At 40.0% G+C, this 15,355-nt stretch overlaps 1 protein-coding gene across 1 annotated transcript in view; it reads left to right on the forward strand.

Annotated features, from left to right (window-relative positions):
* The window catches only part of LOC126188917 (proclotting enzyme), a 162,504-nt gene that overhangs the window by 128,071 nt on the left and 19,078 nt on the right, over positions 1-15,355 (forward strand). Inside the window, exons 4-6 of the mRNA XM_049930629.1 lie at positions 2,467-2,555; positions 12,049-12,184; positions 13,043-13,181. Coding sequence (XP_049786586.1) covers positions 2,467-2,555; positions 12,049-12,184; positions 13,043-13,181 — 364 coding nt within the window. The remainder of the gene's footprint in view (positions 1-2,466; positions 2,556-12,048; positions 12,185-13,042; positions 13,182-15,355) is intronic.

Genomic DNA, 15,355 nt, shown 5'->3' on the forward strand with positions numbered 1-15,355 from the left:
CCCCCAGGCATACATAATGAGTGCACCTGGTGACCTTTCCTGTCTCTTGCTGCCATTCCCCTAAGGGATACCATCACTCACCGTATGTTTGAACTGCTGACGATTAATAGACCCCTACCCTTTTGTGTCTGCCTCCTCTTGACACAGGAAAAACAGATTTTTCCCAAAGAGGTGAAGTGAGTTATTCTAGCTCAGTTTCAGTGAAAGACAGCACCTCAAACTTGATTGTTATGGGGATCAGTTTAACACCCTGAGTCCTTCATCGTCACCGTTCACCCTGTACAGGACACCTAGATATACCAGTGAAACGCCATTCACAGTCAAGTGTACGAGAAATAACAGATCACGTAATTTCTGCAGAGGCGTCAGGAGCTACAGGAGCCGATAGTGCTTGGGATACCTTAGGTACCAGTACCGCAGGTACATGAATCTCGGGAGCTCTTCCAACACAATGATTCGCAGCTGCTGCCAATTGTTTGACAGTAGTCGGGGCGATTTCGGCTGCTTACAAATGTCAAAATGGTTCAAATTGCTCTGAGCACTATGGGACTTAACGTCTGAGGTCATCAGTCCCCTAGACTTAGAACTACTTAAACCTAACTAACCTAAGGACGTCACACACATCCATGCCCGAGGCAGGATTCGAACCTGCGACCGTAGGGGACGCGCGGTTCCAGACTGAAGCGCCTAGAGCCGCTCGGCCACACTGGCCGGCCACAAATGTCAACCACGCAGCATTCACAATGGGGCTCCATTTCGGCTGGTGCAATGTATTACAGGACAGTGAACAAATAACTTTAAATTTATCCTGCTGATTATCTTTTAATCTGCTGAGCTAAGAAAGTACTAATTCCCTATAAGAACTGAAGCAATTACACAAAACAAGATTTCTAATAGGGCGACACAAAAATCTATGGTAAAAATACTAGTTTCCTAACATTTTTTAGAGTTAATTTATGATGAATGTAGATAAGATATATTCCTCTTTAAGGGAACGCTAGATGAAACACAATATGTTAGTTACAGTATCTGCTACAGTAACTAAACCATAAGCGCAGATTTACTAGAACAAAATTCTCAAAAATGCACGTGTTTGCGTTGATATACAACGAAACTCGGAGTGATCTATCCTTTGGTAGTAATTATGAACCTCAAACGCTGATTTGCTACGTAATAAGTTAACGAAAAGACTCGTACCGGTAACTTATGAAAATGTAGTTTTGTAAGCGTCCGAATATTTTCATAAATAACCTATTTCTCACGTAATTATACAATGAGGTTACAGAACGATTGTTGTGAACGAGGATAGGCCTACTGTTCTCAAAATTTTTAAAAGAGCACAAATAAGTTTAAGCCTACAATTGACGATACGATAACAATACGATTTTATCGCGGCATTCGCGAATGTTCGGTATTTCACAATACAAACAGGTACTGATGCAATGAATGAAAGATTTTGCAGAGGCGACGCGAACAGGAAAATATCTGAATATAGAATTTCATATTAGCACATCACTCTTGTACACGCGTTCTCACACAAAGGAAAATTTCGAAGTCCAGTCTTACATATAAATAAACGTATCGATTGCACGGATTTTTAACTAGCAGTTTGTGTGCCAACTTACGCACTGGCGTGCTGAAGAAGAACGTTGCAGCGTGAGTTTATCTCAGTCAAACTCGAGACTGTCTGTTGCAGCTGACAATGCACATGTCATTCGACTCCACACATCACTCCCACCCCTGTTTGCAAGCACCAACTGTTGTATGAAGCAGAAAATGTGACAACAAAGACACCAAACCATCAGTAACACCCTAGTTTCAATACCGTTGAACGAATTCAAGCATTTTCTGTTGACAAATCTTGATTAATATGAGCACAGACACACACTGTCCACTGTAGAGATCTATAAAGAAGAACATAGTTTGCTTATCTGTTGTTGTAGACTTTAGTCTGGTTACCTTCCAGTTTATTTTGATAATAAGCTATTACAAGTGCATCATGTTGTTTGAACTTCATCCAACGTCATACCCATAATTCACTTTCGTGCCTGGTAGCTCTGCTGTCTCCAAAACAGCAGTTCACAATGCTGCCTCAATTCTAGTCTTGATACGCTTATATAGCTCTAAGCAAACAATTAACTAACTTTGTTGTCTGAGAAGTATTTATCTCCTTGGCAAGAAAATAAAGTATCATCAGTTTCACGGCTCAGAAAAACACTCATTTATGTGATCTAAATACATTACTTGATAGTGTACATCATGTACACTATCCAGTGTACATCATGTCACATGTCATGAGCTATGTGCTATAGACTGAAATCTGGTCACAATGTGTGACTTGAGAGTGTACACCTGTTTTGTTATAAAACTTCCATCAATTTCTGTTACACATTCAATATTATCTCGTAATAATTTTAATAAGCATACTAAAAATCACAGCATTGATATACAGTGTACTTTTTACAGGCAGCTCTTTTCAACAGTGGACGGCAATTCTGTGGAGGCTCCCTCATTGATACAACACACATTCTCACTGCTGCTCACTGTGTCGCTCAGTAAGTATAACTTCCAAATACTGTACTGATTTAATGTCAACAGCTTTCTGGACACTGCATTGTACTCATTAGTATTTTATAAGTCCAAACATGAGGAGAAAAAATATTTGAATTTAACTGTGCATTGGGAGCTAAGACTAGGAAGTGATTTAGAAATAATTAAAACGCTAAATCATAATGTATGAAAGGGTTCTAGAAGCCAGCTTCTTCCATTTCAAGTCTATTATCATAAACACCACACATTTTCACTTGAGCTGAACTGCAAACAGAGGTGAAATACTACAGTAATAAGAATTTGTAGAGAGAGAGAGAGAGAGAGAGAGAGAGAGAGACTAACTATATGCCAACATGAATTACGAGGGATACTTGTAAGTACGGACTCAATGACAAGATTCCGGGTTCGATTCCCGGTGGGGTCAGGGATTTTCACCTGCCTCAATATGACTGGGTGTTTGTGTTTTCCTCATCATTTCATCATCATTCATGAAGTGGCGAGATTGGGCTGAGCAAAGGTTGGGAATTTGTACGGGAGCTGATACCCGCGCAGTTGAGCGCCCCACAAACCAGTCATCATCATCATCAATGACAACATTATTCAGTTTACCTCATTCATTTACAGAATTTCACTTGGAGAAATGGTGAAGCGACTAAGTAATCAGACTCATAATTGGGGCGAAATGACAGTCTAATCCTTGCCCAACCTTCAATTTAAATTTTTCATAGTTTCACTAAATCATTACAGGCAAGTCTCACATTGCACCTTTTGATAAGGCTATGGCATATTTCCTTTTATATCTCTGTGAAAAAGCTAGTGCTTTGCCTCTAATGACCTAGCAGTCAACTGGGTGTTAAACACAAAACTTCATTTCTTTAACACAGGATGCAAATAAAGCAAAAGAAAGACCTAATGAGAGAAAAGGAAATACAAGTATCAATTAAAGCTCTCCTGCTAAACCAAAGAAATATACCAAATTTTAGAAAGAGGAGATACTGTAGACATATATGAAAAGTGCTAGAAGTTAGTATAATGTAGTAAGGGAGCCAATAAATAGGAAGAATGCTTTCATTATGTAGTCCAGGACACTGTCAAAGACTACTTTCAGAGGAAGGAGAGGGTTAAGGGAACAGGCAAATTGGAAAGATATCTCAATAGAAAATTAGTAAAAGCTTTGAAAATATATGTATTGTTATATTTATTTTGCATAAAGTGCATAATAAAGCAGTATTAGCACACAACTATGCATTTTGAGAGTCATATTCTCTTCATCTGTCTGTTAAAGATAAGCAAATAATCAGACAGCCTCAAACATGCAAAGTGTCAATAAAAAAAATAAGCCAGTTAAACAATAAGTCTTTGTCTCAATTTAAAATCACCAAATTGTGTTCTCTGTTCCATTGCATCACCGTACCACTCATTGCTTAGAGAATCCCCTTATCTTCAAGAGTGCCTCCAACCTCAATGAGAGTGCATCTCTTGAAACACATAGCAGAGTGTTAACATTGTTTTTTTGATCTATATGTTGAGTAAATATAACAGTTCACTTAATAACCTACCTCAGGTCAATAAGATGGATAATATTAAAAAGTGTGCATTGAAGTAAGCAAAAATTACTTACTGTTAAAAAAGTAAGGTTTATTCATTGTATATTGTATGAAACATTGTGGATAAAGTTCCTTTGTGTTCAGCTGGACAAGATAAAATGGAGCCAATACACAAATAGATTAATCAAAGAAATCAGTTCAACTAACTTTGATCAGAAGTACCTGTCATTTTGACTGTTTTGCATACTTTTGCCTGCTTTCATTTTATAGAATTATCTTCTGGAGCACTTCGACTAAATCAAAAAAAAAATACTATTCAGCAAAAGCAAACAGTAAAAATACTGCATTCAGCAGATAATTACACATCTTGCACATGACTTCAAATTTTAACACTCATTTCTCAGTACACTTAATGCTGTTGTGGTTATTAATACAAACAGTTTCAAGTGAACTGTAATATACACAATACAAAACGCTATGTATACAAAATTTGTGTGTGTTTGGAAGAGATAATGTTACAGGTATACTGTCCATGGAGGTTTTGATGCTAGTAATATTCAGGGACCAGCACAAGTCTGCTTGGTGGATTAGTGCTGAGGTCCGATGAGTCGGCCAGCCTGTGGATGGTTTTTACGGTGGTTTTTCAACTGCCTCGGTAAATGCAGGCTGGTTCCCCTTATTCCGTCTCAGTTACACTATGTCAGTGATTGCTGCACAAATACTCTCTCCATGTACGCGTACACCATAATTGCTCTACCACACAAACATTTGGGGTTACACTCGTCTGGTATGAGACGTTCCCAGGGGGGTTCCACTGGGGGCAGAACCGCACAATAACCCCGGGTTTAGAGAGGGGCGGTGGGGAGGTGAGTGGACTGCTGTAGCCTGTTGTGGGGTTGTGAACCACTGAGGGCTGCGTCATTTCTAGGTCTCTGGTTCAATACCCAAAACACACACAATGTTCAGGGACAGCATTCTAGCTGCCAAGTGATGAGTGCCATTTTAGAGATATTGCTGCAAGTGTCGTCCATTTACATTAATGCACAACTGGCATCTCCATGCTAATGATTATTCAAAAGGTTAAAAAAACCAAGTGTTTCAGGAACAACAGTTGTAGCTTTGGCCAAATGGGCAATCAGCTCTTCTGAAGGGTCTATTGTTGTCTCTTTCACCAAATGCTTCATCTCCCTCACAAAAGAAAATCTATAGGAGTGATGCTGGAGGTAGCCACAGAACTTGCCCTCCCCTCCAAATCCAACAACTGGGGAAAACATTGTCTAAATATGCTCTAACATCAAGAGCATAGTGTGCCGGAGCCGTTGGAACCATAATCATTACCTGACTGCTAGTTGAATTTTCCAACATTTCCAATAGCACTTCACAGAGGAAGATACAGTAAATTCCTCTACCATGTGTGTTAGGCAGAAGATACAGCCCAGTCAGGTAGTCACGTACAGTACCCACACAGTTATGGCAAATCTCTGTGGAAACACAAGTAGCTTTAGTGTTTTACAACCCCCAACATGGCTACTGTGTTGCTGAATATTCTTTCCCTTGTCGAGGCAGCCTTTCCAGTGAGCAAAACACACTGTTGAGACTCAGGGATGTTTATGATTTGATGCTGCTGATTGATCTGCTGAATATTCCTTCCCTTGTGAAGGCAGCCTTCCCAGTAAATTGAAAACACTACTGAGACTCAGGGATGTTTACGATTTGATATACAGGGTTATTACAAATGACTGAAGCGATTTCACAGCTCTACAATAACTTTATTATTTGAGATATTTTCACAATGCTTTGCACACACATACAAAAACTCAAAAAGTTTTTTTAGGCATTCACAAATGTTCGATATGTGCCCCTTTAGTGATTCGGCAGACATCAAGCCGATAATCAAGTTCCTCCCACACTCGGCGCAGCATGTCCCCATCAATGAGTTCGAAAGCATCGTTGATGTGAGCTCGCAGTTCTGGCACGTTTCTTGGTAGAGGAGGTTTAAACACTGAATCTTTCACATAACCCCACAGAAAGAAATCGCATGGGGTTAAGTGGGGAGAGCGTGGTGGCCATGACATGAATTGCTGATCATGATCACCACCACGACCGATCCATCGGTTTTCCAGTCTCCCGTTTAAGAAATGCCGAACATCATGATGGAAGTGCGCTGGAGCACCGTCCTGTTGAAAGATGAAGTCGGCGCTGTCGGTCTCCAGATCTGGCACGAGCCAATTTTCCGCGGGCTACGCGTGAAACTTGCCCGCTCGCGTTCAACCGTTTCTTCGCTCACTGCAGGCCGACCCGTTGATTTCCCCTTACAGAGGCATCCAGAAGCTTTAAACTGCGCATACCATCACCGAATGGAGTTAGCAGTTGGTGGATCTTTGTTGAACTTCGTCCTGAAGTGTTGTAGCACTGTTATGACTGACTGATGTGAGTGCATTTCAAGCACGACATACGCTTTCTTGGCTCCTGTCGCCATTTTGTCTCACTGCGTTCTCGAGCGCTCTGGCGGCAGAAACCTGAAGTGCGGCTTCAGCCGAACAAAACTTTATGAGTTTTTCTACGTATTTGTAGTGTGTCGTGACCATATGTCAATGAATGGAGCTACAGTGAATTTATGAAATCGCTTCAATCATTTGTAATAGCCCTGTAGACACATTTAGCAGAAGTCTTCACACTTGGCAAAGTCATTAGTTGATGGGTCTTGTATCTTTTAATATCTGAATGGATGCATGCCCATTTTGTGCAAGATACTTAACACTTTTTCATTGGAACCATTTAGTTCCTTGGTTATGGATTGTGTGTTGGGGTAGTTCTCAATTCACTACAACACAGCTTCCCCACAATGATCAGTTCTCAAACTGCCAGGTCTACTAGTTTGCCATTAGTCTTGTCTAAGGGATCCTGTTTCACAAAGCTGGTCATCCTGTCTTTGAAATGTGACACGGAAACCATTCAACATACAGGTGTCTTGCTGCTTGACTGTTGCATCATGCTTCCCTGTAAATGTGATGCATGCTAGCTAACTTGGCTAGTGTGTAACGATCTTACAATAATAACATAATTGTTTATCAAGGGATGTGGACACTACTAGTAGTATCTTAGCCTTCCTAGCAGTGAGGCGTAGCTGAGTTGCAAATCTGATTCCAGTGTCAAAGTGTTGCATATGAAGCAATCAAAACAAGTGTGAATTTTGGCCTAAGGGAAGTCCAGCATCAAGGTCTCTTAATGGGGAAATGTGCACTTGTGAGATGTGTGTCACATAACAAAATTTTTTTCTTTATCTCCTCCAATAACTTTACAAATATGTATATATATTTTTTTACACCCTGTATATGACCATGTTACGTGACAAAAATATTTTCCCCAATAAATCATGCCTCCTTACCTAGGGGGGTAGTGTATTCTGGAGCAAATATCTTCAACTAGCTGCCAGCAGACTTAAGGCAATAAAGTTGGACTGTAGACTCTAGACAAATCTATACCATATTAGCAGCTTCTTCCATAAATTATCAGATTATGTAAATTCAAGGATTGAAGACACCTTTTAGTAACAAAAAAGTAACAACGTTCATCACAAACAGGCCTCTGTTCTTACTAATACTGCCTGATGATTATGAAAGCAGTCACATAATATTAAGTATGGAGTAGCAGGTAAACAGTAGTCACTTACAAGGACAGAGGTGAGATTTGTAAATTATCTATTTTGACAAACTTCATCCTGCTAGTTGAGAACCATTCAAAAGTAGCTCCTGTGATAGGTTAAAGGTCACAACATTTCTGTAAATAAATAAAAAAGGGGTGGAGGTAGAGGGGGGGAGGTGAAAGATAATGACACAGATTCCATTTTGGGCTAGGTATAATTGTTACAACACAAGAACATAAGAAAATTTTATTTATATGTATCAAGACCGCAACTAAGAGTCTCTAAAAAATTGAAGAAAGACTCATGTCTGGTCAGTTGCAGATACACTTGAGAAGAAAACTGGGGACAAGGCCCAAGTAAAACAATGTTTGATACACAACTGTTTGGAGAATGCATTTTGTGTAATGTTTGTAGTGATGCATAATTCTCACATTGTAAGACTGATAGTATTGGTACTGATATTCAATAAACATTATCTATGGGAAAATAGTTGCATAAAGCCTGCTTGCAGATCACAGACAACTCACTATATTCATGAGTAAGAACTACAATTTTTTGCTATTTGGCAAGATAATGGAAGCTGTCTCAAAATCTTTTGTGAATAAGGTAAAAAGTGATCAACATGTGTGCCTGTGTACTTTGATGGTCCTCAGTGCAGACCATATGATCTGTGTGTGTTTTTGTGTGTTTTTCTCACACAGTATATTATCCTTATTTAGTGGATCTGAAGCTAATGAAGCTATCAACACTGTTTTACAATTGTTCCTGTTTTCTCTCTTCCTCTGTGCTTCTGTTTCTTGAAAATTTGCTTATCTTTTTGCTAACATGTGAAGCCTTCACAGTACATCAAATTGTGTTCATCATAGATGCAGAGAAAACAGGTACATTCTCTGCACTTTGCCCACTAAAGAGAAAACAGATAAATCCTCTGCACTACGCCCACTAAATGAAAGCCATTTTCTGGCAGTCAAAAATTTCCTGCCTAATTTGTGATGGAAAGCAAATTTCATTTACATTCATGAACATTCTTCATTTGGCAGTTGACTTCAACATGTATCATGTATATTATGATATCATGTGAAATACTGAAGCTGGTTACTGATTATGTATAAGGCTGTAGATCATTGTGGCATCAGTTTGATGATGTAGTTCTATGTTTGTGATGTAGTTCTATGTTTGCTTATGTTGATAAATGTGTATTGATACACAGTATTTTCTGTTATATGTCAATAACTGAACTCTGATAAAAAAGTGTAAAGCCACCTGGCCTACAATAATCATTGCATGATTAGTGAAAAATATCTTGTCATTGGGAGGGGGGGGGGGGTGGAGAGAGAGAGAGAGAGAGAGAGAGAGAGAGAGAGAGAGAGAGAGAGAGAGAGAGATACCAGCAATAATTGTGTAACACTTTTGATTCCTCTAATATCTTCATAGCCTCTTCAAAAAAGGATATTACATTTTATGAGAAGAAACACATACCAAACAGAAAGAAGAGCAAAACATTCAGTCTGCTCAGATGATCAAACATGTCGTCAAATTTTTATGTGTATGCATTTATCACTCTTTCTCCTTTGTTCATAGTGTGATTCATTTCAGTTAAATTAATAACACAAAAATCTGGCAACAGTTTTCATTTTCTCTTTAAATAGTAAAAAATATTGCAAAAAAAGAATCACTCAGGGTCTGAGTGATGTTACGACTTCTGCTGACTGGTGAGAGTAATGGCTTTACCATAAAAAGGCATTGTCAGCTACCTGTTGTGAATTTAAGAAGTAATGTTTGCCGATGTTTACTCTTCCTGCATTTGTTTTAGGTATTGAATGAATATATTTAATTAAACTCTGTTTTAAGCATTTTCTTTACTTGGATATTAATAAAATACTGATCCCATGCTCTTTTACAAGCACATATATCTCTCAGTCTCTGTAAGGGTGCTGTAGACTTTTATGTTGGGCGCTCTCTTTTCCCCATGATGTATCCATCCCCTGATCCAAGGCTATGCACTGAGTGTAATGCCCTCTACCTCAAGCATCCATATGTCTTTCCTCCACTTCATCTGTTTCTCATCTCCCTATTTTGTTGAATGAAACAAGTCCTAAAAGCTGCAGATTAAAATCTATTTTTCTATTTTTGTGCTTTCAGTCACTATGCTGATAATTTTCCATACACTAAGAGCTAGGCTGACACTTCACTTCAGTCACACAATGTCACTGCTCTCATCGACATCACAAGTTGTTGTGCTGATTGCTAAGCATCATGACCCCATGAACCAAGCATATCTATCCTTGATATGAACTATCCACCTGTTTGCTGCTCTTCCCCTTAGTCTCTTGCCCTCAATCTTCCCCTCCATGATCATTTCCTCTCAATTTTCTCCATCTCTTCTCACAATATGGCCAAAGAATGAGAAGAAAGGTGCCCAAAGATACTGCATTGCTCTATAATGGACACATTTGTTGTTCTTTTGGTCAGTTTTATGTGCAACATACCGCATCAGTACCAAAGCTCAAATGCGTCAATTCACTGCTTGTCTCTGGCCCTAAGGGTCCTTCATTCCGCAACCATAAAAGATGATGGAAAACACAAGTTTTTCAATCAGTTAGACATCTGGGGTGTTCATTATCACACTGTGCTGCCAGATATTGATGAGCTGCTTCATATCTGCTGGCCTCAGTATAATCTACTGTCTTATCACATCTTCCTTCACAGCTTCCTGTGTTGCAGTTGGTTGACACAAGGTAGATGAAAGAAAGCACAACTTTCAGCCCCTTTAATTGACCTTTAAGTTGAACCTTTGCTCCTTACCATGAGTTTGGATTTGCTAAGATTGATACCTAATTCATCTGATAGATTAATGTACTTTACTTTTGTTAGCAGCTCAGCAAGTTCATCTTTGCTGTTGGCTAAAAGTATGGTGTCATCAGCAAATCAGAGTTGTTAATACTTCTACCACCAATTGAGATACCTTTAGTCCAACTATCAAGAGCATTCTTAATGACATCTTCTACATATATGTTATACAATTGGGGGATATAACACAACACTGACACCTTTTGATACACTGAAAAAATAATCAGATGTTGCAGAACTCGTCTTCACAGCTGTGAGGTAACCATTGTATAGGATTCTGATCAGGCTGTCAAGTGTGCCATACCTTTTCCCAGACAACATAGTCAAAGACTTTCCTATAGCCAAGGAACCAGATGAGAAAAGGAACACTGAACTATTGTGATTTCTCAATTATCTGATATATGCTGAGAATCTGTTCATGGGTTCCTTTTCCGTCAACAAAATCTGCTTGTTCTGTAGATATCAGTGTCTGACTATATGGCTTCAAATGCTGGTTTAAGATGAAGAGCAGAATTGTATTTGTGTGAGAGATGAGGGCAATAGTTCAGTAGTTGGAGCAGTTTCTGAATCACCCTTTCTTGTAAAGGGGGATGGGAGAGACTTCGACCAGTCTTCTGGCCATTCCTAAGTTTACCATATTCTTGCATACAATGAATGCAGCACATCAACATCTTCCTGCCCCATTTCTTCGATCATATCCTTAGATATACTGTCTAGATTAGGTGATTTATAGTTCATCAGATGTTGAATTGCTTTCTCTGTTTTGCTGTGTAAGATTGTAAGTCCTAGTGTAAGTTGATCAACTGCTTGACTGTCCAAATTTTGTTAGTTCCAGAGTACAACTTTTTACAGTACTGTTCCACATCACAATAGTGTCTTCCTTTTCTCTGGTAGTGTCACCATTCTCATCATTTAACACCCATGTACAAGGATTAAATTCACTGGTGACGCTGTTGAGTTTCTTGAAGAGATCATATACCATACTTGATTGTGATTATGTTGTTGTTCTATCTCACCACAGATGCCATTAATGAGGCATGACCTGTCCTTTCTACAATTCTGTAATATTTCTCTGCATAGGTTCTGATATCTGTCTTGATCCTTGCTAATGTTTCTTCTGATCACTTATCTCTTCAATTAATTGTACTGCAATATCCAAGGATGTTTTGCATTTTGTGGTCATTCTGGTGTCAGAAGTTATGAGGAAACAACCTCCTTCATTCTGTCCCATGTTTATAATGCTTGCGCTTCCTTCACTTAATATGATAATTACAATAAGTTGAGATATTTCTGTGTATCATCTTCTGAAGAAAATATTTATTTTATTGTTAAAACTATTCTTATCTGTTAATTATTAAGTAGTAGACTTTCAGAATGTCATGAATTTCATAATGTTTCATGTATTTATGTAAAAGTTATAACAGAAATTGATTTTTTTTTCTCTTTTCCACACAGCATGAGCTCTTGGGATGTTGCAAGAGTTACCGTACGTTTAGGCGATTACAATATACGAATAAATACAGAAACAAGGCACATCGAAAAGAAGGTTAAGAGAGTTGTTCGACATCGTGGTTTTGATGCTCGTACACTGGTAAGAATAACTGATAGCCTGAACTAATTCAAGCATGCTTTTACATAAGTACGTTAAAACAATTATACACTTGTATACAACCAAGAGATCTTATACAGAACATGGACTGAATGAAATAATAAGGCCATACAGAACAGAAGTTTCTGAAAAGGCACTGACAAGTAAATAAATATAAATTATGCTTCCTGTACATTTCCAGGAACTTCTTTGAATAATAAATGTTAAAAAACATTAAAAAACAGATAATTTGATTTAAGCATGCAACTTATCAGCAGTGCTCAAATATTAACCAGAGTACAGTATGCAGCTCATTTACAAAAACAGCCTGCACGCAGCCACGTCAAGTCATGTGACATACATTATTGGCTTTCTAGTACAGGTATTACTGCTGATGTGTGTACTAATTTGTGAAAGACTACTACACCAAGAAAATGGAATCCGAGTTCAGATTTATGTACATAAAATGACTCTCAGTAACAAACAATCAAATTTGTTGCCCATTTGTGATCTTTTTCGATCTCTGGTTGACTTGTTTACTGGTGTTTATGATGAAGTAACAGTGGTGGGAGGGGGGGGGGGGGGGAGGAGAACTAGACAATTGTCAGCCAAATCTCATGAGTAAATACCAATGTGCAACACATCAAGAGGCCAAGAAAGTCTCAATAATCTCAAACCAACAGACCTCTGCCTCTCTTTCCTGTAATTCATCATTTACACACTTGCTGTTAGCATTAGTTTATTTGTATGTTTGCTTCACACTACAGTGAAATAAATATAGACAATTTACAGAAATAAATTGCTAACATAGTAATACAGAGAAAGGAAAACTAATATTCATCAAGTAAATGTTTGTTCCAGTATAATGATGTTGCAATTCTAACAATGGACTCCCCGGTTACATACTCAAAGATGATTCGCCCTGTCTGTCTACCAACTGGAAGTGCCAAGTATGAGAGTCAGGAAGCAACTGTAATTGGCTGGGGAAGTCTTCGTGAAAGTAAGTTATCATGCATTAAAGTTCTGAAATAAATTCACCAACCAATATGATGCAAATCACTGAGCACAGACATTAGCATGGAACAAAGTCAATTACACAGGAATGTTGCCTGTATTTAGTAGAATTGTTATCTGCAGAATGTTTCAAGTGGAATGATACAGGGACCTGATTCATTCTTTAGTTTTCCTACAGTATAACAATAATGAGGTGTACATGCAGCAAGACACTACCCTGGCACATCACTTCTGAATTGTGGTGCAGTGGGCAGTTCAGAGACATGACAGTACTTACCTGTCCACCCCCTCCCCTTTCTCCTCAATTACTGCCTCAATTCTACTGACCACATCAGCAATGCACTATTTGCCTACTTTGGAAATTCACTTACCAATCTCCACGCATTACATGCAGCTGCTATGTGGTCAAAAATCACCATGGCTTCCCAATAGTTCTGATATCTTTTTAAAATTCATGTTATGATGAAATCCCAACTTGTTACACACCGTCAGGAGAAGAGGTCTCCGATACAATTGCTCTTCAGTATAGTTATTGGCCCTGAAAATCATTTACACATCCAATTGAAAACAAAGTAAGATCAATAATATACCTAAGAAATGGCCAAATTTATGATCTACAGCCACCACGTATGCTCCCTGCCGCCGTTGGATAAGCAGCTGCAGCAGCAAGTCGTATACTCCTAGCTCACTCATTTGTTACATAGTTTAATTCTTAATTTCTTTGCGTGTTTTTGGTACTTGCATTGTTTAATTCATAAATTTCGGGCGTATTATAGTATCTGAGAGTTGTAGCATCGCGTTTTAAGTACCTGAATAGTGTAAATTCGCGTAGTCGTCTGTCATCTGTTTTCGTTTTGAACGGCCAGTGTCGGTTGGTCAGTCAGTGTGCTCCCTGCCGCCGTTGGATAAGCAGCTGCAGCAGCAAGTCGTATACTCCTAGCTCTACCACATAAATTTCGGGCGTATTATAGTATTTGAGAGTTGTAGCATCACGTTTTAGTACTCGAATAGTGTTAAATCGCGTAGTCTCCTTCCGCCGCCGAGCAGTGTGTCAGCAGTGCACAAGTGGCAGCATTACTGCATTTACTAGGCAATCTTGTATTTTAATAACCGCTTCAATTTTGTCGTTTTGTTTGAGCTCTCTGTAGATTAGTTCAGACGTTCTTTGCACAAGTTTTTAGCATGGATAGGGACTGCAACTGCTGTGTTTGGATGCAGGCTGAGTTGGCATCCCTTCGCTCCCAGCTTCAGGCAGTGTTGGCTTCGGTCACACAGCTTGAGGCTGTTGCCAATGGGCATCACTGTGGGGGTCCGGATGGGGGTTTGTCGGGGACGGCCAGCTCGTCCCACGCATCCCCCGATCGGACTACGACTGTGGTTGCCCGGGATACTGCCCGCATTGAGGCTGATCCCTCACCTGTGGTAGAGTGGGAGGTCGTCTCAAGGTGTGGCAGGGGGCGAAAGACATTCCGGAGGGCTGAACGGAAGGCCTCTCCAGTTTGTCTGACGAACCGGTTTCAGGCTCTGTCTCAGGCTGATACTGATCTTCAGCCTGACATGGCTGCTTGTCCTGTTCCAGAGGTTGCCCCTCAGTCTGCAAGATCCGGGCAGTCGCAGAGGGTGGGCTTACTGGTAGTTGGGAGCTCCAACGTGAGGCGCGTAATGGGGCCCCTTAGGGATATGGCAGCAAGGGAGGGGAAGAAAACCAAAGTGCACTCCGTGTGCATACCGGGGGGAGTCATTCCAGATGTGGAAAGGGTCCTTCCGGATGCCATGAAGGGTACAGGGTGCACCCATCTGCAGGTGGTCGCTCATGTCGGCACCAATGATGTGTGTCGCTATGGATCGGAGGAAATCCTCTCTGGCTTCCGGCGGCTATCTGATTTGGTGAAGACTGCCAGTCTCGCTAGCGGGATGAAAGCAGAGCTCACCATCTGCAGCATCGTCGACAGGACTGACTGCGGACCTTTGGTACAGAGCCGAGTGGAGGGTCTGAATCAGAGGCTGAGACGGTTCTGCGACAATGTGGGCTGCAGATTCCTCGACTTGCGCCATAGGGTGGTGGGGTTTCGGGTTCCGCTGGATAGGTCAGGAGTCCACTACACGCAACAAGCGGCTACACGGGTAGCAGGGGTTGTGTGGCGTGGGCTGGGCGGTTTT

The sequence above is a fragment of the Schistocerca cancellata genome, chromosome 5 (genome assembly GCF_023864275.1).
Source record: "Schistocerca cancellata isolate TAMUIC-IGC-003103 chromosome 5, iqSchCanc2.1, whole genome shotgun sequence".
NCBI lineage: Eukaryota > Metazoa > Arthropoda > Insecta > Orthoptera > Acrididae > Schistocerca > Schistocerca cancellata.